Source organism: Sciurus carolinensis, chromosome 12 (assembly GCF_902686445.1).
Source record: "Sciurus carolinensis chromosome 12, mSciCar1.2, whole genome shotgun sequence".
In the NCBI taxonomy this organism is placed as follows: domain Eukaryota; kingdom Metazoa; phylum Chordata; class Mammalia; order Rodentia; family Sciuridae; genus Sciurus; species Sciurus carolinensis.
This window is the reverse complement of record NC_062224.1, coordinates 45,366,285-45,391,616: the sequence shown is the minus strand read 5'-3', so window position 1 is coordinate 45,391,616 and position 25,332 is coordinate 45,366,285. Positions and strand designations below refer to the sequence as shown.

The 25,332-nt window shown below is 33.4% G+C and overlaps 1 protein-coding gene and 1 non-coding gene across 2 annotated transcripts in view; one reads left to right on the top strand and one right to left on the bottom strand.

Annotated features, from left to right (window-relative positions):
* Arhgap12 (Rho GTPase activating protein 12) overlaps window positions 1-25,332 on the bottom strand; it is a 118,436-nt gene that overhangs the window by 34,893 nt on the left and 58,211 nt on the right. The window contains 4 exon segments of the mRNA XM_047520630.1: window positions 74-199; window positions 9,181-9,261; window positions 10,319-10,459; window positions 16,214-16,474. Coding sequence (XP_047376586.1) covers window positions 74-199; window positions 9,181-9,261; window positions 10,319-10,459; window positions 16,214-16,474 — 609 coding nt within the window.
* Trnai-gau (transfer RNA isoleucine (anticodon GAU)) lies at window positions 11,613-11,682 on the top strand. The gene has a single exon. It is a non-coding gene; the product is annotated as a tRNA-Ile (tRNA).

The window sequence follows — 25,332 nt, the reverse complement described above, 5'->3', positions numbered from 1 at the left end:
TACAATCATTGCACAATATGATGCACAAAGAACCTGCCAAAATTCTCATCAGCTTTTCCCCCAAAAATCCTACCTTGTCATTGGTGTCCAAAACAATGGTGCTATGTCTCCACTTTGTTAATACTATTGGTTCTTGCAGCCGCCTGTCCAAGCTCCTACTTTTAATTATTTCTCTTTGCTGCTGGGCTGAAGGATTGTACTAAAGAAAACAAAATTTACTTCATAAATAGAAACAAAAGCAGAATCTATGCTGGTTCCAAATTACACATGACTACTAGGTGAAATTCAACATATGACACTACCATAAATTTTCCAGCCTCAGTTTTCTTATCTTTGACCAGCACTGTAACACAATTGAGAAGATCACAGATTTTGGTGCTGAAGAAACTTAGTTACTATTATCTTTAACAAAATATCTCAGTTTTTTTCAACTGCAAAAACAGATACAACAGAAACATCATCTCATTCATAGAGTTGCTCTAAAGAGTAAATGAAGTATAAAAATGCACTACATTTTTCCCTGGTAGTATATTCTCAATAAATATTAACTCATAACTTAGAAAAGGATGTCATTGGACAAATTTATTTTTTAAGGTAGCTTTCTACTTGGAATTTAATTTTGGGTTTAAGGTTTTAAAATAACGCTTATATACACACACAATAGTATTTGTATATTTAAGAGTTTTGCATTAGAACACAGAATTTTATGAAACAAACACACAATTTTATAAAATATAGATATCAGGGGAGAAATAGGCCCTAAGATAGTAACAGTGAGCATCTTCAATACCCCCATTTAACCAATAAATAGATCAACAGGACAAATGTGAACAAAGAAGTAGCTAATTTACACTGTAAATCAAATGGGCTTAGTAGACATCTACATAATATTTCATCCAACAGCTGCAAAATATACATTTATTTCATTAGCACATGGAACTGTTTCCAAAATTGGCCACAAAGCAAGTTTTTAAATTTTTTAAAAAATACTGTAATAATTTCTTGCTATTTACTTATCTGATCACAATGAAATGAACAACAGCAGAAGCAACTGCAGAAATTGTATGAACACATGAAAACTGAACAACACAGTATTAACAAACAGTGGGTCACTAAAGAAGTCAGAGGGAAATTTAAAAATTCCTTGAATCGAATGAAAATAGAAACATACCAGAACCTGCTGGATACAGTGAAAGTAGTATTAAAAGGAGAGTTTTACAGCAATGAGTGCCTACATCAAAAGAAGAGAAATCTCAAATAATGTAATAATACATCTCCAGGTCTTAGGAAAACAAAAATTAACCAATTGTAAATCAGTAATGTTAAGTATTAATAAAGATCCAAGCAGCAATCAACGAAATGAGATAAAAAGAACACAAAGCATCAATGAAACACTGTTGGTTCTTTGAAGAGATAAACAAAATTGACAAACCTTTGGCTAAACTAACCAAAAAAAAGAGAGAGAGAGAGAGAGAAGACAAATAAAATTAAAGATGAAAAAGAAAATACTACAACAGATACCAATAAAATTCAAAGGATCATTTGGGGATATAGTGAAAAACTATATGACAAATTAGAAAACCTAGAAAATATGGACAAATTTCTGAACACCTCTGACCTACCAAAATTAAATCAAGAGGATAAAAAACACCTAAATAGGTCAATAACAAGTAATGCTAATAAAGCAGGAATAAAGTTGCTCAATGAAAAAGAGACCAGGACCTGATGGATTCACTGCTGAATTTTACCATACTTTTAAAGAACTAACATACCGATCTTCAAACTACTCCATAAAATGGCAAGGGTAAAAACCATTCCTAAACCTTTCAAAACCTGGTAAATACACACACACACAGAATCATATAACTAATATTTCTAAACATAAATACAAAACTTCTCAATAAAGTACCTGTAAGTCAAACTCAACAAATTAAAAAAAATCAGATCAAGTTGGTTTCATTCCAGGGATGCAGGGATGGTTCAATATATGCAAATGAATAAACATAACATAGCACATAAATAGAATCAAGTGTAAAAACCACATGATCACCTCAATAGATACATAAAAAGCCTTTGGAAAAAATTCAACATCCCTTCATGATAAACACCCTGAATAAATTAGGCAAACAAGGATCATTCCTCAACATGATAAACGTTATATACAACCAACCCACAGCCAACATCATACAAGGGGAGAAACTGAAAGTCTTTCCTTTAAGATCATGAACAAGACAATGCATCAACTCTTCCTGCTCTTATTTAATAAAATACTAGACATTCTAAGCAGAGCAAATTACGCAAGAAAGAAATAAAAGATAAACAAATAGGAAAAGAGGAAGCCAATTAATCCTGTATGCTGAAAATATGATTCTAAACATGAAAATTTTTAAAAAGATTTCATCAAGACATTTAGGATTGAAAAACAAATTGAATAAAGTATCAGGATACAAAACCAACATACAAAAATTAGTAGCTTTTTCACAGAAATTGCTGAGGCTAAAATTAGGCAAGCATTCATTCCATTCACAATAGCAGCAAATGAATGAATGAATGAATACATACATACATACATACCAAGAAATAAATCTCACTAAGGAAGTGAAAGAACTCTACAGTGAAAATTACAAACACTCAAGGAAGAAATTAAAGAAGACACCAGAAGGTAGAAAGACTTCCCATGTTTAGGGATTGGGAGAAGATACTGTTAAAATGGCCATACTACACAAAGTGTTCTACAGATTCAATGCAATCCCCATCAAAATATCAATGAACAAGATAAAACCACAGAACTAGAAATAAAGCTATGCATCTTCAGTCAACTAATTCTTCACAAAAATGCCAAAAACATTTAATGGAGACCGGATAGTTTCTTCAACAGATGGTGCTAGGAAAACTGGATACGCATGTGTAGAAGACAAACTAGATCTGTATAAAAGAAAAAAAAATCAATCAAAATGGATCAAAGATCTTAATGTCAGATCTGAAACCTTGAAACTATCAAGAAAACATTATGAAAACACTTGAAGATATTGGCACATACAACCATTTCCTGAACAGGACCCTAATAGCTCAGGAAACAAAAGCAGAGGATTGACAAATGGATTTTATCATATTTAAAAGTTTCTGTATGGCTACAGAAACAATGGGCAAATAATCTGAATAGACACTTCTAAAGAGCAGTACAAATGGCCAATTAATACACGGGGATATGCTCAACATTTTTAGTTATAAAGGAAATACAAATCAAACCCATACTGAAATTCCACCTCACCTGTTACAATGGCTATTATTTAAAAAACAGAAATACAATGTTGTCAAGAGTATGGAGAAAAAGCAAATCTTACACACTATTGGTGGGAGTTTCCTCAGAAAACTAAAAAGAGAACTACTCCATGATCCAGTTATATGTCTCCTGGGTATTCATCCAAAGGAAATAATGTCAGCATACAAAAGAGACACCTGCATACCCATTTTTAATATAGCATTCTTTATAATAGGCAAGATATGGAATCAGCCTAGTTGTCCATCAATAGATGAATAGATAAAAGAAATATGGTATATACACACAATGTGGAAAGTTCAGCCATAAAGAAAAATGAAATCCTGACTGTGCAGGGCAATGGATGGCACTAGAGGTCATCCTGCTAAACAAACCAAGTCAGACACAGAAAGACAAGTACCATATATTTTCTCTCATATGTGGAAACAAACAAAAACACCTGAAGTAGAAAGGGAACCATTAGGGACTTTAGGACTGGGGGACAAGAGAGTGTAGAAGAGCAGGATGGACATCATCAACACGATATAAACGTGCATGGAAATGTCACAAAAATTCCTGTTAATTTGTAAAATTAATATCTGTTAGTAAAAAATGACATATACAATAAGGCCTGAGACTGTACTTTGAGGAAAAAAAAAAAGACAAAAAAGAGGGAGTTGGGGTTTTAGGTTTTGTCTTTGTTTTCATTTAAAAGCCAGAATACATTTGTTTTTCGAAAGTGATGATACTAATTCTAAAAGTCAATTCTGAACATACTGCTCGCCTACAAAGATAGGTAATCATTGTCAAAAGAAAGCATATAAAATTAAAAAACACGTGACCAGTAAGATATTAAATCATGCAAGAATTGATATTCCAGGTAGATCACCAAGAAAAAAAAACATCTAGAAACACAGGGTCTGAAGAGTTTTGCTGTCTTATGCAGGCAATTTCAATAAATTATAATGAAAATGACCAAATAATCTACTTTTAACAGATAAATTCTTCTCCTCAAACTTAAGGATACCTGACATCCACTCCTCTCACCCCTAAAACAGTCCAGCAAATCTTAGCTTTTAATGACCCTGATTATAATTTCAATAAAATTATATTTTAGGGATGCTTTCCTATTCTAAAAATCTTCCAATATCTTCCACTCGACAATATATCACTTCTTTATACTCTAAACTGAGTCCCACCCAGGCCTCCCCAAATGTCTCCCAAAGCTGTTACTTCCTTCTCCACGTTAAAATTTGCCATAGCCCGTCAACTGTGTATAGATGTGTTTTTAATTCACTGTGAAACAGCAAACTTAAGACTATCACATAGGTTCACAAAGGATAATTTCTAGACCAAACAATGATGATGTTTAAAGCCCCCACCCCCAATTCTGTGCCTGACATCTCTAGGTACAAAAAGACCCAATTACTGTATAGTGCTATATCTTCCCTGAAGTACAATCATCACTAATGATAATTAAAATGTGTAGTTTTGTGTAAGTCTGTATATAAACTTTAATGGAAGCTATCCTAGCTTTTAAGCATGTAATTACTACAATTTAGAAGTTCTTTCTATGTGACAACAAAAATAATGTAAAATTAAATGGATAATTATCACAATTTTAAATGTGTTCACAGATTCACAAGCAACAACATATTCATAAAAGCTTGAAATAAGGCATAAATGAAATTAATGTTATATGTAAAATAACGAAGAAGATAGTAGTAAGGAGCACATAATTTTAGAAGAAAACCAAGAAGATCCCCACAGTTAAAACAGACACAAAGACCTACTTTTTAAAAACTGTTTCCCTTAGGAACATCCATTTTTTTTTTTTTAAAGAATTTTAACTGAGATTTTGTTCTGAATTATTTTGAACATATGTGCAAAAAGAGAGACTACAACAAGAACCCACCATTGAGATTTGGAATATTAAGACATTTGCTTCAGATTTTTTTTTTTTCCCCAAAAGAAATAAAATGTTGCCAGGCATGGTGGCACACACCTATAATTCCAGCAGCTTGGGAGACTGAGGCAGGAGGATTGCAAGTTCAAAGCCAGCCTCAGCAAAAGCAAGGTGCTAAGCAATTCAGTGAGACTCTGTCTCTAAGTAAAATACAAAATAGTGCTGGGGATATGGCTCAGTGATCAAGTATTCCTGCATTCAATCCCTGGTACCCCACTACTCCCACAAACAAAGAAAATATTACAGACAAATTAAATGCCCTCTGACCACAACATCCATGTTCCATTTTTTCCCCTGCCTCCCAAGATATACCACATAAGTTCAGTGTTCATGTACACACACACACATGCACATGTATGTATACATACACAGATATTCTTTAAAATTTATCTCAATGTTGAAATATTATCTCATATTAACATTTTTCTGATTACTTGTGGAAACTGAACAACTTTTCAGATATTTATTGAATAGTTCCTCTTCTGCGTCATGCTTACTTATACATTTTGCCTATTTTCAACTTTGTCTTTCACTTACTGTTATATACAGAGAACTATTCTGGATTCTAAACTTTTCCAGGGTATGTAAACTAAATATATCTTTTCCTGGTCTGTAACTCATTTCCCCCTTTGTTTATGGTATCTTATATGTGTAGAATTTTAGCTTTTGTGTTTAATTTTACTATGGTAACATCTGGCAATGTTTCCTTTTATAAAATAGCTTCTGGGTCCAGTTTAAGAAATCCTTTCTGTGAAGTCAAAGATATTCTCTGGTATATCCTTCTATTATTAAACTTACATTGAACTTCATATGAAGTAAGATCAAAACCTACTTTTATTTCATTTTTTTCATGTGAATAACCAATAATCTTAGCAACAGTTACTGGATGGTCAGTGCCTTCCCCATTAACTTGTAATGGAACATTTAAGTTTTCTATTCTGTTTCACGGATCTATTTCTCTATCTACACATGTGCCCTTACTACCCCAACTAAATCACTAGCAGGAACAAAACCCCCCTGGCTCAACTTCCAATTCTCTATCAGGAATATTTTAGCTCTTCACAGATCTTTGTTTACTAGTATAAATTACAGAATCAGTTCCAAAAAGTAGTGAGGGAAGAGATATCAAATGAGAATGCAATGAACGTGTAGATGAATTTGGATATTTTTTAAAAAATAAAGCCTCCTAAATCAAGAGTTTTAATGTTTCACAGAACTTTAATAGGAATATTCTTAGTTATGACACTTACTGCTGCAGCTAAAAATGTTAAGTAGGATCTTTATTCCTATCACGTTTACAAGATGATTTTTTTATGGGATAAATGTGTAATTTTTATGTTGGTTTTATATTTAGCATCTTTGCAGAAACTTTATCAGTTTTAAGTTTACATTCTTTTGAGCTTTTTAATAATCAGAAGTACAGTTTTATCTCTTTTCAATTCTATTATTTCTTCATTTAATGGTTGAATAGAAGCAGTGGTTAAAAAAATCCTAAGTTCCTATCTCCCTGGGGAAAGCTTCTGTAATCTCACTATGAAGCATGAGCCTTTGTAGATTTGGGAGAGAACCTTTAGTATGCTGTCTCATATTTGAAGTGACTTTTTGGTAGAAGCATATACTGAAGTCGATTTTCTACCATTCTGAAAAACTAACAGATTTATGATTTATATTTAATGCAATTACTATAATATTTTAATATATCTAGATTCTTAAGTCTCTCTTATTACATTTATTTAGTACTTGCTGTAGGGATTATAATACACATACTTTAAATTATCACAGTCTAATACTATCACTGTTTTACTATTTTAAGTAGAATACAGAAATCTTACTAATAATGATGACATTCCTTTACTCTTCCCTCTTTATGACATAGTTGTCTTAAATATCGTCTCTACATGAGTCCTACTTTAGAAATGTTATATTTTTTATTTCAAATGTCAAACATAATTTTAAAAACCCAGGATAACAGTCTCCTCTGATAGTCACTCTTCCATTCATTCTGGACTTTCCAAGTTTTTTTCAGTTAACATTTTCCTTCCATTTGCAGAACTTCCTATAATCAATACTTCCTTCTTGACTAGTAGTTTTATGGTTACCTTCATTCTGCTCTATTCCTGGTCAACGGCACAAAAGAAAGAATATCCTTCTGTATCATGCATTGTGCAGGATGGAAGATGTAACCCCATCAGTCACCCCTAACAGGCACTAATCATACAGTATCTTTCTAACGCTATGTGGGTACTGTGAGGAGGAGCCCTGCTGAAACTCCCAACTGAATGCAAGCAGCACTGTGAATTATCCTCGCCATGCACTAAGTGAACGACAGCAAAGGCAGCACCCCACATGTCCCAGAGAGGGAGCAGGATTACAAAAAGGAGAATTTATTTATATATCCTGAATAGTATTTATGGCAGATTTTTTAGTTAAAGACTCATGCCTTCTTTCAATTTTAGAAAATGCCCAGGAATATTTTCAAATATTTTCTCTTTATCATTTCTTCCACTCTCTTCTTTTAGAATTCCTAGTAGACAACTATAGGAAAATTTCAACCCATACTTCAGTTCTCTTAATAATCTTTTCATTTTTGTTATTTTCCTGTCCCTCTGACTAGAGCTTATGCTATCTACTACATTTTTATTTCAATGACCATCTTTTTCATCTTGAAGACTGCTAATTTATTTCTTACCAAATTCATATTTGTTTATCATAATTTTTGCATCTTTGAAAATGAAAGTCTTTAACTCTGATCATCATAGTACAAATAACTCTTTAAGTTATTAAGAAGATTACTTTTATTTGGAGTACAATGTTCTCATTCTTGATTTCTTATGACTGTGGCATTACATATCTTCACACATTTTATTTAAAATTTTAAACCACAGACTTCATTTTTGGTGGGAGATAATTTTGTTTTTTCTCTCTCTTCTCTTCATTCACCCTTTTCTTTCTCCTTCCAGATCCTTCGTTCTTGTCTAGCAGTATTATGGTTCCCTATCCCTGATACTAAACCAGTTATGTATTGGTACACACACACACACACACACATTTAATTACTTGTTATATGAACATCATTCCTCTTTCCAAATTTGTAACAAACTTCTTTAAAGACAAAATAGTACTGATCACCAAAGATGCATTCAGAAAAGAGTTAAATTAAATTTCTCGTATATGCATTGGGCATTATAAGTATAGCTGACAGAAATTACCTTAGGCTTTAATACGTATAAATTTCAAGTACAGAATTTAACCTGCAACTGTCTTTATTATATAGTCAAAACTGCACTAAGTAGGGTTTCTACTTTATTTTTCTATTTCCTCATACCTCCTCTCAACATTTGATTTAATTATAAGTTTATAAATTTGCCAAGACATTTTAACACTCTATCCTAAGTGCAAATGATGGCAGAAGATGAAATAATATCTTAAAACTGAGAACTACACATCGATCATAAGATAACGAGTCCTTGTTGCTACAGAACTATCCTTTGAGATCCTGATACCTCAGCTCCTTCCTCTCTTAAAAAGAGAATCCAGTCAACGCCCTAGAAGATCTTATTACCACATGCTACCTCTCACATGACTGACTCAACTGACCCCAAACTAGTTTCTTGACAACTCAAGCCAACTAGATATAACATGGCACTAATGGTACTTAAGAGAATTCTTATTTTCAGGAATAATGAAAGACCAATTTCAAGCTAAACAAAAAGAACTTTTGAATAGGAATAGTCAGTACTATAGTATTAGTAATAATGTTGCAGTAATAGTGTTTCTAAGTTGACTGTACATCTTAGGAAAATTTAGTGAGGTACGGGATTCTCAATGAATTCTGAAAAACCTAGCCTTTCTACATTTTAAAAGGTTAAATAATTTAAAAACAAGTCTGTTGAAACTGTCTTAAGATATCACTTCATCTACTACCTGAAACAGAGTTTACTGTTAAAGTTATTACCTTTGGCAATTCCCATTCTGACCGAGATCCATCCGCACTGTAGTAGTATTGTCTACCTTGATCGTCAACATGCTTGAGCCACTATAAAAACATAACAGGTTTTTAAATATTTAGATAAAAGTGAGTATAAGCTGCTACTACTAAAGATATTAGACATTATTTTTTATGAATTTTATTCTACTTGCTCAAGAACACTGTAAAAAGGTTAACAAACATACACTAATAGACTTGCACTTTAAGTTTGGTAAAAATGAATAGTGCTCAGTTTTAATGGGAATTTCCTCTTTCTTCAAATGTCAGGCTAGTGATTCAAGCAACACTTAACAACATCACAAGAAACATATGACATAAAAACATATAGATGTACATATATACTGGAAAATAGATAAACTCCCATCCTGAAAACAGGTTTGAGACAGCAAAAGAAATTGTTTTTCAGAGTTCAAGTATAAAACTTAACAATGTAAACCTCGCTTCACACAAACCCTTAAGTATTGCTTCCCTTAGCCTACGCATTTTACTCAATACAATTTAAATATCAGTAACAGGAGAACTTCATGCAACAAACAGGGAATAAGAGGGTGGAAAGACACTAACGGCTACTAATACAAACATATGATCTACATTATGGTATAAATAAAACTGCCACTTCCAAATGTTCTGGTGTCAAATAACTGAGGCAGAGAAGAAGGACAAAATCCTACTCTGTTTATTCCCAAGAGTTTATTCACTATAAACTAGCACCATCAACCAGTTACCTTCTTAAATGATACCAGATTTAATATACACACAAAACTCCAATATTCACTGCCAAATCAATTAATCATAAAATACTAGATTCATGGATTTTGTTTTATACAAATTTGGTTGTAATGGGTAAAGGAGTATAAGCAGTGAGACAATGTATAAAAATGGTAGGTTGAGAAAGCAATTTTAAAAAGAGTATTCCTAAAGAAATATGCTTATTGAGGAAATCTAAGCAAATGACAACTGGTCTGTCCTTAAAAAGTTGGTCTCAACTGAGTTATAAACACAAATAAAACATGAGTTTTTTTTTTAATATTACTAAAATTTCAGTACACAACTATTCATAAGAGATTTCTGCCTAGAAATACTAGATGAGAAAAAAAGAAAGTACCTTTTCATTAGTATAGTCACTGGTATATAAGGTATGCCCACGTTCATCCAACTCTTCTGACCAACCCCTTGGAGGAGAACCACACTGACTATCTGACTGGCTGTAACAAATGCTGTGGTAGTTTTCTTCTGATGAAAGAAGCTATAAATAGTCAGAAAAATAAGGATTTTTCTTTTTTGAATATAAATATTCAGCAACTGAAAATCAAGGAGAGCGAATTTACTTGGTTATAAGTACCAAAATATCTTGAATGTATATGAATATTTAATTTTCAAAACAAACTTAAGTTTTTAAACAGTACATTGCAAGTGGTGAGGTAAAATTAATAATGGTTAGTTATTTTATCACATTAATGCAACCCTAGAAGAATTTACAATTAATAAAACTGAAAACCACGTTTTCAGACTAAGGAGTGATAAAATGCTAACCTTTTATTTAATGCTGCTTTCAAACTGAAATCTCAGGTTAAAAACTGATAGGGGTATGAATGTGTATATGCATTTATATGAAAATGAAGGCAGAGATGAGGGGAATTCATTAGACTGAGTTTCTTAAATATTCTCACTCATCTGTATGTCATGAGTACTAGTATCAAATGCCTGGCAAATATACCTTTGGTCTTTTTTTTTTTTTTAAGTATAGGGGAGAGGAAGATAGAAAAAGGCATTAGCTTTGTGACACTGGATTTTATGTTCTAATTTACTAGCAAGTTATCTTAATTCACTCAACCAGATGCTTATAAAAGACTACTGGAAACTAAACTCCAAAATAAGAAGTAATAACATTCAGAAAATTCAGATACAATGCAGAAAGATCAGAAATTCAGTATAGAAGTAATACAAGCATGCATGATAAACTCTGGACACAGCAGAGAAGTTAAAAGGCTGAAGAAACACAACCGTTTTGATGTTTCTTAAAAAACAAGAAGTACCACTTAAACTTTCTTTATTCAACAACTATTCATTAGTGTAATAACCCTTCCTATCAACTCTAGCTAAAATACTTTCTACAATTAAACCTTACTTGAGCTATACTTCTACCACCATAACTTGGACTGAAAAACTACGCTGGACAGATTCTCAATGTTGTGAAGATATATACAGCCCTAACGTCAGTACGTTCCCAAAAACTGACATGGAGAATTTTGCAGAAGTACTACATGAAGTGGGCTGTGTTTTGCAATAGTAACACACTTTCAAAAATGGAAAACCTAATTCAGAAATCAGGAATTTGTTTTTCATGTGAGACAACTTAAAATGTAACATACTATAAAAAATCTTTTAGATGAGGCTGAGGATGTAGCTCAGTGGTAAAGTGTTTGCCTGATATGCAGGAGGCCCTGGGTTCGAATCCCAGAACCACCACACACACACAAAAAAAGTTTTAGAAACTGAAAAATGGGTCCTCTAAATTGGTAAAATTAACAGACAATCAAAATCACAAAATCAGCTTTTGCATGAACATAATATTTTAGTTGACAAAGTATACGCATCATAATTTTCAATTTTTATAAAGTCAGATATTACCTTCTGTCATAAAAAGTAACCTCTAATATCTTGGTATGTTTTATTACACTGTAGAACCAGGAGAACCTTAAACATCTTGATATCTATCTAGAAAACAGCTGCTTAGTGACAGTTTACCATTCAGGCGGGTAAGTGGCACAATAACTGTGGGATATACTTTGCAGCAAATGTGCCTTTGAGAAAGATGAGAGGGCTATCACGTGCATTTCATAGAGAAAAATAGTGGGGATGTATCCCAACTGATTATCTGTATGAAAACAGTTGAAAATGTGACATCGATTTTCTTAAAATTTTTTTAATCATTAATGAGCTGGATAGGCATGGTGATGCATGCCTGCAACCTCAACAATTTGGGAGGTTGAGACTGGAGGATTCCGAGTTTGAGATCAGCCACAGACCACAACTTAAGCAGCCTAGTAAGATCCTGTCTCAAAAATAAAAAATAAGAAGGACTGCAGATATAGCTCAGTGGTAAAGCGCCTCTGAAAAATCCCCAGTATCTATCAACCAACCAACCAATCAATCAATCACCAATGAGCACAAAGTTAAGAAACAGTCAGGCATGGTGGCACATGCCTGTGATCCCAGTGACCTGGGATGCTGAGGCAGAAGGATCTCAAGTTCAAGACCAGCCTCAGCAACTTAGTGAGACCTTGTCTCAAAAAAATAAATAAATAAATAAAAAGGATTAGGGATGTCACTCAGTGGTTAAGCACCCCCAGGTCCAATTCCTGGGAGGAAGAGAAGGAGGGAAGAAGGGAAACGAAGAAAGAAAGGAAGAAGAGAAGAAAAGAAGGCAGGCAGGCAGACTGATTCAGATGTCAAAAACTAAGTAGAAGCAAGAATCCAGAGTGTTAAGTAGAATAAAAACCTTGGCTTTCTTGAAAGCATTTGTAGACCCCAAACTAGAATTATTAGTTCTTAAGGCAATGAAGAAGTATTGGGGAACCAGACTCAGAACTACCAAAGTTGGGAAGCTAAAAGGATACCCCACAATTCAGAGCTGGGTCCACCCTCTGCAAAGAATTCTACCCACAGTTTATGAGTGAGCCAGAAACAAATCCTGTCCCTTTATTCTAAACTAGAGAAATTGCAGGAATCTTCTCCAATAACTGGGAGAGAAGGGGAGTGCCTAAATACAAACCAGTCTTAATACAATCCAAATTACCACCACCCAAATGGTCTGTAAAAACTATAGCTCAAGATTTAGTTTCAGATATTCATGGGATACTAGGATTCCCTGTGTACCTGGCAGAAACAAAAGCAAATCCTCTCTGAAGGAACTTTAAATTCATTAAAGACTTCCTACTTATGAATTTCCAAGAACTATAATCTCACACTAAAAGACACATACACATATTAAAAGACTGTCACTACGAGAGTCAGCAAAAAAAAAAAAAAAAAAAAAGAATGGAACAATTAGGCTTTCAAAAACTTTATATACTAGAATTATCAAAAACAAAATATAAATAAGACTAAAGAGAGATATGAAAAATAAATGCAATATATGATCCTTTACTACAAGGAACAAACTTTATAGGCTAATAATTGACAAATGAAAAACACTGACTAAAATCTGTGCATTAAATAGTATGCCAATATTAAATTATTTGGTGTGATAAATGTAGTTTTTGCTGGAAAACACTCTTGTTCTCAGAGAATAAAAAACACTGTCAGCTTCAAAGGGTTCAGAAGAAAATTACGCACATGTGTATATGTGTGTTGGGGAAATGGAGGGAGAGAGAGTGAATGTGACCAAATATTAACAATTGGTAAAGCTAGATGAACATATGGTATACTGATGCTCACTGTACTATTCTTTAAACTTTTTTGTAGGTCTAAACTTTTCAATGTAAAAAAAGATGGGGAAACGCCTCCAAAGAAATAAAAAATGATACTTCTACAAAATTTAAGTACTAGTTTAACATCAAAGAGACAGATTTAAAAAATTAGTGAACAGGAGTAGATCTGGGAATACTGAGAATGAAGCTGAGACAAACAGAACAAGGACAATTAAACATTCACCTATCAAAAGTTCTAGAATAAGAAACAAATGTGTCTGAGGCTATATACCTCAACATTTGCAGGAACTGAGGAGAACAAAATCTTCCAATGAACTGGGAAAAAACAAGAACTCAATGTGGAACTATATATCCACAGAAAAGAGTCTTCAAAAAGGCAAAACAAATTTCCAGAGGAAAAAACAAAGACTTCAGCACTAGCAGATGTTCATGGGAGATTTATAAGCATGTACAAAAGATAGGAAAAAGTAAGAAAAGAGAAGAAAATAAAGTGGTAAAATTGAAAAGTAACATCAAGAGTCATCATGTATGACAATAAGGGGGCTAAAAATAGAAATAAAATATACCATAACAGCACATACAATTTCTGCATGGGTTTAAGGGGTGAGAGGAAATTGAAAAATGTTAGGATTTGATATGGACACATGTTAAAATATCTAGGGCAGAGTTTCTCTGCACACTGCTGACACTCAGGACCACGTAAGCCCTGTGTTGTGGAAAGCCATCATTTACTACTGGAAATTCAGCAGAGCCTCTGGCCTCTCTACACCATAGATGAACTCCCCTCACCATGAGAATCAAACAGTCTCCAACCACTGCCAAATGTCCCTGGAAGGCAAAATCACCCGCAGATAAGAACCACTGTTTAGGGTAACTACTACAATAAAAAGCTTCTGAGTTAAGATAAAAGTGAACAACAGCAGTGACATATTACTTAAAAAGACACAAACCCACATGGACTGGAGGACACAAAAAGAGCTAATGGTCAGCAGATGAACAAAAAGCCTAACTCTCCAAGCAGAAGAAAACAAAATCTAAACTGGCAGGCAGAGGAAAATGGGGTAGAGGCAACCTAATAAGTTTACAAAGCAGAATCTGCAAACAGCTTAGGACTGACAATATTAGACATCTAGAAAACAGGTAGGTGAAAGCAGTGGCACTACAATCAGTAAGATTCAAATTACCAGAATCCCCTTTACCATGCCCAGCAACTAGCTGCGCACTCCCTACCCCAGCAGAGGTATAGAAGTTTATTCTCTCTATTCCCTCTATCAAGGGGGAAAAGTAACATTCTCAGTTGAGAGACAACAGATGTAAGTGGAACTTATGTACCAGAGAGAGGGAACACCAAGGGACCAGCTGCAAACTGAATGCAGACACCAAGACTCTGGCAGTGCTTATCTTCTAGGCAAAAGAGCTAGAGACTTCTAAGGAGACTGATTAGTCCAAATGGAAAGACCCAAAGATTTTAACACTGGAAACTCCCGGGTAAGCAACTTACTCAGACTGCCAATCAACTGAAGTTTAAAATGCCTTGTAATGGTGAAAACTTTCAGATCTTTCTAGTAAACAGTTTGAATAAAATTTTTCCTAATTTTATTATTGCATTTAAGCACAATTTCTCTCATGACTTTTGCTCTCGTTCTTGAACACTGAAAGTTAGCAGCAAATCAAGGCTATAAATAGTCAAATAAAAAATAGGACAAGAAGGGAGTAACTACAAAAAGCTTTAGATTCTGCTAAATGCAGGACATGTTACCTCACTGCTACAGCCCCTGCTTTCCTGGAGCTATCTATTTATTTCACTGCTTCCTGTAACAGCAGGGTGTCTCTTGCAAACACAGGCTCTGATCCACAGAAGGGCAAGATTTCAGCCCATTCTATTAATCTTACCTACTTTTCTCCTGCACATCTAAACAGTCCTAAGTCAGCTTATCAGACCACTAAAATTAATGTTTCTCAAAATATAACTAGCTATTCTCTTTATCACCTGCAAGAGGTGTGGGGGAAGAGAAACCAGTGAAAACACTATATTTTAGAGAAAATAAAGGTTTTAAAGAATGATCTAATTGTAGCAAGGGAATCATCATTACTTCCCTTACATAGAAATAAAAGGTTTATTTCTGACTGACAAAAGAGTAAGCTTAATACCATACTAAACCAAGGGGAAAAGTATCTGTTCTGATCAGTAGAATAATTTGTTTCTATTTATCTAGGTAGGTCCATCATTTATTTTCTTCTCTTCTTTTTTCTGAAAAATGTCACTGGTTTATGCAATACATTAGTGTCTTCTAACATAAAGAAAGTATTGGCAGCAGACACTTTTGAATCAGTTCTAGAATCAGAAAGTATACTGTAAGGTTATCTACTACCCACTAGTTAAGAGATTAGGAAGTTACTAGCATTCACATGCTGAAGCTTAGAAAGAACTTTTAGTGTTGTTAGAGAGTTAAGTTTTCCACCCTACTGATAATACTAATAAACAAAACTATTCAATTCTTTTTGTTTCTGAATAATGAAAAGAGAAAACGTGGTGACTCACTGGTTGATTCCTTAATTACTCATACCTCTTGATCTCCTGGACTTTGGAAATCTTTGCTTATGTTTGTATCCCTAGTCCAGCGGGGTGGCTTCCAAGTTCTTTCTTGTGTTCCTCGGTTATAGTAGTAACAACGCCCTGAACTATCTTTATGAGTTTCCCATTCTCCATTAATCTGAATTGCTGGGCTCCCAGGAAGTGGGGGGACAGCAGACTGGGATATTTTCAGTTCTTGTAGGTTAGCATACACAGGAGAATCTGGCCTTCCTTGGTTTGGAGGTGTAGTTGCCTATAAAAAAAAAATTTTAAGTTTCATAGTTAAAATTGCATAACATTTTTAAGGAGATTTATAAACATACATATTAATTCATTTTAAAACAGAGAAGGACAAAAAGTGATAAATTTAAAAAAGAAAAAAGAAACAAAGACAAAAAAGAGAAACATAGGCAGGTATGTGTGTACATATGCATGTATACATCTGTGTGTATAAACATATAAATAAAACTATCTCCTAACAAAATGATTTAATGATCATATTGACTGAAAAATGAATAAATAAAAACTACAAGCAGAATCCAAAGTACATTTAATATTTTCCTTCAGCCTCAAAGAACACAAGTTAATAGCTGTGGGTTCTAGTTCAATATCTGTTACTAAAAATATTTTTAATCTCCATCTATGAAAGAATTGAACTAAAACAGCAAAGGTTTTCTTTGGCTCTAAAATGATTTTAGGCCAATTTTTAAAATATAAAAAGTCTAAAAAAATTTATATTTTTAAACTCTAATGTTAAATTAGGAATAAAAACAAAACATAAAAAAGGAATAACACTTAAGAATATTAGATTTTATCCTTCTCAATTATAATTTCTCAATGGCCATAAATCACTTAGTCTCTTAAGTTTCCTTATTTGTGAATTTTATAACAGTAGAAAAAGAAGAATTAGCAGGAACACTGATTAAAACATTTACTCTTATCCTGTTTTAATTTTTGTTTTTAAAAATCTCACTAGATGTCAGTAAAGAGCAAAAGACTTCTCCATACACTCTGCTTAAGAACACCACACAAAAATCCAGTTACTGAACTCACATCTGAGAACTGTTTATATTATGTATTGGTATTTATGTATCTCCCATACACAACCTTAGTACCACTCATATTTGAAGACAGATCATTCTGTGCTATGCGCTGTGGGACATTCACCAGTACACCAGGCTTCTGCGCACTAGATAACAGTGGCACATACACACCAGCCTCCACTGTGAAAACCAAAGTCTCCACACATGGCCAAATGTTCTCTAGGGTCAAAACTTCCTCTGTGAGAACCACTGCTTTACCATATAAATCCTAGAATTGTATTCAGATGTTCATTTACCTTGGGTCATGTATCTATGGTTTTATGAATGCTGAAAAATGCAGAATTTAGGGCTGGGATAGTTCTGTGGTAGAGTGCTTACCTAGCAGGCACAAGGCCCTGGGTTCAATTCTCAGTAGTGACAAATCAAAATCTGAATTTTAAAATGTTAATGTGAGTCAGTTGCACTAAAATTTAAAGTATTTCAACTTCTAAAATAGTATTTGTGTATAAAACAATTTTAATGAGTCTATAACAAACTTTAAAAGAGAAAACAAAAATAACTCAAAACACAAATGCACGGTCGTAAAATGGATACCTTTGGGTTTTTTTTGCACATGGTAGTTATGCAAGTAGTACATTTGATGATGCAAATTAGATCATTTTCCTAAAAATGTTAGCTTTGAATTGATCACCAAACAGTATCTTTCTACAAAGAATATCTATTCATGAAGGCACATACCATTTATTATTTATTTCTCTTACATACTAATCTCATATCCATAGTCATAACAAGGCTTTCTGACAAAAATATATTCTGCTAAAATAATAAACAACCCTGTATAGTAAATTGCCTCTCAGAATTTTATCTAAAGAATTTTTATTCAGCAAGTGTCAAAGGAGTTCTTACTTTGCTCCTGATTCTTGATTAAAACTTGGAGGAAAAACATAATTTTTAAAATTATGTTTATGGACAAATTCTATTAAATCTTTAGTGAACAATGAATTCCCTTGTTTAAACAGCTCAAACCTGAACAGTTTTTCCAACTGAAATATTTCAGCACAGTCTATAAGGCCAATATAATTCTGAAAGAAAAAGAGAAGAATTAAATTTAAGAACCCTATAAATGTAGCTCCCTTGCAAATAAAGATGGAAATATCCTACATGAAAAACTAACAGTCAAATCCAACATTATATTAAATAAATGAGGAAAAAGCAGGGATGCTAAGATGATCTATTTTTAGGAAAGAAATCTCATACAGTAATTCTTTTTTTGTGTGTGTGTATTTTATTTAGAGACAGGGTCTCACTGAGTGGCTCAGTGCTTTGCTTTTGCTGAGGTTGGTTTTGAACTCATAATCCTCCTGCCTCAGTCTAGCAAACTGCTGGGATTACAGGTATGTGCCAACACACCTGGCTCATACAGTAATTCTTAAGAATCACAGATCAACATGATCATCTCCACAGATGGCAAGAAAGCATGTGAAAAAATTCAACACAGATTTGGGATAAAATTCTTAGCAAGTTAAAAATAGTGATGCTTCTCTAATTTGACTTTAAAAAATTATTATAAAATATTATAAAATAAGCATCATAGTTAAAACAGACAGGCAGCACTTTTAAGGAAAGTGGAGTCTACCTGTAGTACCAGGACTCAGGAGTCTGAGTCCAATTTATCTCAAGTTGAAAGCTAGCCTCAAAAACTTAATGAGACACTGTCAGAAAATAAAAAATAGTAAAATAGAACAAAACAGAACAGAATAGAATAGAATAAAGTAGAATAAAATAAAAGAAATAGGGCTGGTGGTATAGCCCCTTGGGTTCAATCCCCAGTACCAAAAATCATCATCATCATCATGATCATCATCATCTATATCTAAAATACCAAGTCCATGAAAACTACTAAGAAAGTTTAAATTGGCCTAATGTATACAATCCAATCAGCTTCTCACTCATAATGAAAAATAAGAAAATGTAACTGGGAAAAAACTTTGTTTGCAATAGAGGAAAAAAAACTGTTAAACACAAACATGGTTTAAAAGAAATACAGAAAATGAAACAAGAATACTTATAAAACATTCATCTGAGGGCTGGGGTTGTATCTCAGAGGTACTGTGAGTGCTTAGTGTACATGAGATTGAGTTCAATCGCCAGTGCCACCAAAACTTTCCTTTGGAAACTAAAAATTAGACTTAAAAGAGGTAAGCTCCATTCCTAAATGAGAAAAAAAATTATAAACATGCTAATTCTCCAAAATTTAACCTATACATTCTTTAAATTCAATGCAAAATTTAGTTTTCAGTAGCATATGTATGCATTAACAACAGTAGCAGTTTATAAAGTTTGTTGAACAAAGGAACACATGTGACCAAAAGTATGCAAACACAAATGTCTCAATAAAAGCAAAAGGAGGGACTTGCAACTGGTTAGATGTGATAAAGAGAAAGGAAACTAAGAAAACATTCACATTTCTAGTTTGGGAAAAAGGATGAATGGCTACCTGTATGTAAGAATGAAACAATCTACAAATGAACTGAGGGGCCATGTACTCAGCTAGGTGCCTAGGTTACAAACAACAATTAAAAAAAAAAAATTCTTGTCTTCTAGGACAAGAATACAGTAAAGGAAATACAGTAAAGGAAAGTGAAACAAACATCATTTGAATGCATAATAAGCACAATGTTAGAGCCACAATAACACAATGGGAGCCAAAAGGAAGAGGCCTGAGAACAAATGACTAAGCACCTGAAATGATCAACAGCCAGGTAAAGTTGGGGAGACAGGTGGCAGCAACAAAAATTAAGAAAACAGCATGGTACAGTCAGGGAGATGTTATGTGAAAAGGAGCAGGCAGCAAGATACAGTTCTAAATGAAAATAATAAAGAGAGTCTATGCCATGTTAAAATGCATAGATGTTATCCTGTAGCATTTAGGGAACTACCAAGACTTTAAGCCAGAAAGTACACGATGATTAGAATTTTGGAAATACTTCAGTTTTAGAGGGAGACACAGTAGAAGCAGAGCTCAGTTGGAGTGTGGTACGATAAATAGTACATACAGAAAATGAAGAGAGCTCCAACAGGACAAGATGGTAGGAATGGAGAAGCAGTACCAGAGTCAAAAAATAATCAGAAGTTAAATCAACACGCAGGCTGGATGTTTACTTAAGTATAGTTTGTTATAGTGGTACTTTTAACAACAGATTAATGTCAAGATAAAGAATAAATTGATCATGTATGTATAATATGTAAAAATACAATCTACTGTCATATATAACTAAAAAGAACAAATTTTTTAAAAAAAGAAGAAATTGGGAGTGGTAGCACATGCCTGTAATCCCAGTAACCTGGAAGGCTGAGGCAGGAGGATCACAAATTAGAGGTCAGCCTCAGCAACTCTGAGACCCTGTCTTCAAATAAAAAATAAAAAGGACTAGATATATAGCTCAGTGGTAAAGTGTCCCTGGCTTCAGGATTCAACCCCCAATACCAAAATAAACAAACATTCTCTCTCTCTCTCTCTCTCTCTCTCTCTCTCTCACACTCTCTCTCTCTCTCACACACACACACACACACACACACACACACACGGTGCATGCATATATATGAAGTATATAAAGAGAGGGGTGAAGAGGTGTCATTTACATTCTATAAACCTTTTCAAAATCCAAGCAGAAATGCTTGTAGATTGTTAGATATATAGATTGGGAACTCAGTACAGCAATAAGAAGTTAAATAAGAAGTTAAATCAAATGCAGACTGAATAACATGAATGTAAAAGTCACGGGCTTATAAATGGAGTCCAATAACTTTAAAGAGAGCATCCAGAATGAGAAGAGGAAGATAAGAGAACCTGGAAAATAAACAACTGTTTTGTGAATTAAAATAAGAAATTTACAGCCTTAAAGAAGAATGAAATTATGGCGTTTGAGGTAAATGGGTGGAACTGGAGAATATTATGCTAAGCAAAATAAGCCAATTCCAAAGAACCAAAGGCTGAATGTTTTCTCTGATATGCAGATGCTATTTAGGGAAGAGTAGAGGTATTTTGTACTAGGCAAAGGAGAGTGAAGTAAGGGGAAGGGGCATGAAGGTAGGAATGATAGAATTATTACCCTATGCACATATATGATTAACATGACCTGTGTAGCTCTACATTATGCACAACCAGATGAATAAGTTATACTCCATTTATGTAGGGTGTGTTAAAATGCATTCTACTGTCACATATAACAAATTACAATAAATAATTTAAAATAAAAAGTTTAAAGGTAGTACATGGTCTAGCATATTGCTGTTATAATTATTTGTGCAATCAATATAACTAAGGGTCCAGACAAAGAAAAAGGATCCAGTGAAGGAGACAGAAAATCAGAAGTAGAAGGCCTACCAGGGAAAGACAATATCTGAAAGTCAAAGAGAAGAAAATTTCCCACCCCACCCCCTGCCAAAAAAAAAAAAAAAAAAAAAGACAGCATTAAACTAAAAGACTTCAAACCAATCATTTGATTTAGCAACTAAAAAGTCATTAAAAAGTATTCAGCGACCAGCCATGAGGACTGAAAAATATCTTCCTAAAATAAAAAAAATTAAAAAATAAATACAAAGTGGGAAACAAGTATTTTGAGGCACTGCACAGTAAGCAGCACAGGGCTGTGGTCCCTGAGAAGGGAAATAGGTGAATCCTACCACTCCCAGGCTTTGTCCCTACCTGGAGGCCGTTTCTGGAAATCTTGTCAGGGAAAGAAAATCCAGAGCCTAGCAACCTTCACAAATGCACAGGACAGAGTACTTTATTACTTAAAAAGGCACACTGGAAATAATACAACATATGAAAATAATTATATAAATCAGTGATTCCTCTTTAAAACAGATCGAGAGGTGAAATTATATAAATCAGTGATTCCTCTTTAAAACAGATCGAGAGGTGAGATTTCTGTATGAAATCCTTATTTGTCAGCCAAGTCACACAGCAATACAGACAGAAAAGGTTTACTGACAATGAAACTAACGTTAGCACTTCTTGCCCTTACTACTAATAATTTTTAATAAAAATTGTCATTATAGATAATAGGTTTTTGAAATACTGTTTGTTCATTTGCTATTAGAAACAGTTTCCAGTAGAAGACACTGTTTACTTAATGAATTAATAACTCTATACTTAAAATCAGTGTACAATCAATTTTAAATGGGTGTGGAAAGAACAGAATATTATTCAGTATCTGTATGATGCTATACTTTAACCTTAACAGAAACTATATGTATTTATTATCAACTGCCCAAATCACTGGGAAGATTCAAAGCAATTAGCATTGATCACACAATTTCCTTAAGAATGCTTGAAAATACAAATCCTTGGTAAAAAACTTTGTGTATACTACTTTCTACATGTACACAAAACAAATGTCAATTACAATAGGAATGATTACAAAATAATGCACGGTTTTCTTTAGAGAACCAAAACACAACTTCTTTTAATGAAGATACTCAATACTGGTTAAAAGGATATAACAAGGGCTGGGGAGATAGCTCAGTTGGTAGAGTGCTTGCCTTGCAAGCACAAGGCCCTGGGTTTGATCCCCAGCACTGCAAATAAATAAATAAATAAATGTTTTCTTAATAAAAATGTTTATTCCAGTGTTATTTTTCAGAATCCAAATGAATATCCAACAACAGAATGGTTACTACTTTCTTCTTTAAAATAATTAAAAAGGCTATGGAGGATTTCTTAGTAACATGATAAAAACTTTTATGATGTTAAGAAATATAAAATATACAGTATAGTCCAATTAAAATTTTAAAATAAATGAAAAACTAAAACATTACCAGTTTTGTCTAATAGGATTATGTGTGACTCTTTTTATGTGCTTCTTTTTTCAACTTTATTAAAATAAGAATTAATATCTTTAGAGTTTGATTAAGAATCAGAATCTGGGGCAAGAAAGGCACTTGCCTAGTTCACCGGACTCATAAAAGTGACAATATTATTAACACTATATAAACTAGTGTTTTTAAAAGATAGTTGCTGTATAATCTCTATTAGAATCACTGGGGTTGTATATTAAAATTCTTGAGCCATATCCCAGAGTTACTTAGGGGTGCAGAGAAGTAGCAGGAGGTGTCAATCTATATTTCTGTCTCTTATGTGATTTTTATGTACACCAGTGTTGTAAAGACACTCGTAAAATGCAATCTTTCTAGTGGACTTAAGGCAAACTGGTCCTCGGTCCAATAAATTTATATTATAAGAAACATAAATGTTTAAAACACAATTTTAAATATTAAGTTCTCACAAGTTGCTCCTTACTTTTGCAAACAAGTAAAAAGGAGTCAAAACAAAAGAATAAGTAACAAGGAATACTTCCAAAATATGAATAAATAAAAATTTGAATTCTAAATTTATGAAAACAACTGTTCAAGAATAGTTATCAACAAAAATAAATTATTTTTTTATACCAAGAAAAAAAATCCTTTAAGAGGACATCCCACCTCCAAAAAGTTAATTTTATGAACTATATCTGTCATTAATCAACAATTAAATTGAGACTAGCACCTCTGCACATGTCCCAATTTTACATTTAAAAAAAGACTTGGCCTGTTCTACTTTATCTATAGATAGATCCAACAATCCTCCTGCTATTTGCAGAAAGAAAACTGGGGAACTATATACATCAGAAAGTAACCATAAACTCAGTTTGCACCTGGATCCTTTCTTTTAATAATACCCTAAATATGGAGATTTGTCAATATTAAGAAAGGTTTTTACCTTTGGCACTGGTTCAAGAATTGCTTCTGTAACAAACTTTAGACAATGGCAGAATTCACATTAAAGAGCTACACCTGTTGTTAATTAAATGAGATGCTACTTAATATTAATCCTTAAGATAACCACCTTAAGTGCATTTGTTTATTTTTATATTATTCAGTAGTATAAATCCCTACAGCCAATGATCAGACCTTTAATTTAGATTGATGAAGAAAAAAATTCCTGAAATGTTATGTAGGCTTCAAAGTTGTTGTTTTTTTTTTTTTGGGGGGGGGCGTTGCTGGGGATTGAACCAGGACCTTGTGCATTCTAGGCAAGTGCTCTGCCACTGAGCTATAACCTTAGTCCTAAATTTAAATTATTTTTTAAATTCTATATTAATTTCTGTGTCCTTGTGATTTAACTGCTTAGACAAGGTCTGCTTTGGAATTATTGTTTTTTATTATTATAACACTGGGCCAGTTAATAGCATAATAAAGAATAAAAATGAAACAAAATTACCACCAAGCCAACATAACACAGGACTAAAATTGTTTTATCTTCAAAACTAAAAATTGCATATCAACTTTAACTAGAAACTTAACTTTCCAAAGGACAATTTTCACTTAAATCCTGTTGTTGTTGTTGTTGGTGGTGGTGGTTTTGGGGGGGGCATTATCCTACTTATGTTTAATACTTTTGAAGTATTTATAAAAACTTACAAATTCTAATGTTTATAACTTAAAGCACTTACTTTGCTGAGGTTTCAAATCTTATAATGTATACTGCTATTTTCTTTAGTTTAACAGTTAAATACAAACTATGTGCTAGGCAGAGATGAAAACAGGACAGTTCCTTTCTTTAAGGAGCTATAATAGCCTAGTAAAGAAGGAAGAGACAAATTTAAAAATCACCACCACCGCCTCCCCCCCAACAACAAAAACAACAACAAAAAAACAGACTGCAGTGGTGTGGCTAAGGGCCACAGAGAGAACAGGATGGTCTGAAAGCACAACCAAAAGCAGCACTGAACAGAAGTGAGACAGGGCACTCAAAGGTCCCACACAGAGGTTTCAGTGAATCTTTAAAGGAAAGTAGGAGTACGTCAAGGGAAATGATAAAGAATGCCCCAAGCACACACTTACCTTCCGACACTGAGCTGATATAACACAAAGAAAAAAAAGTCTTTCAATGAGGAACCATAACTGTAACTAAGTAAATTCCACACTGTGATATCCATGAATATCTGTGTTCATGGTAAACACATGATTTTTCCTTACTGATTTTTTTCAGGTGTTTTCTAGTTACTCCAGAATTCTCAAGGCT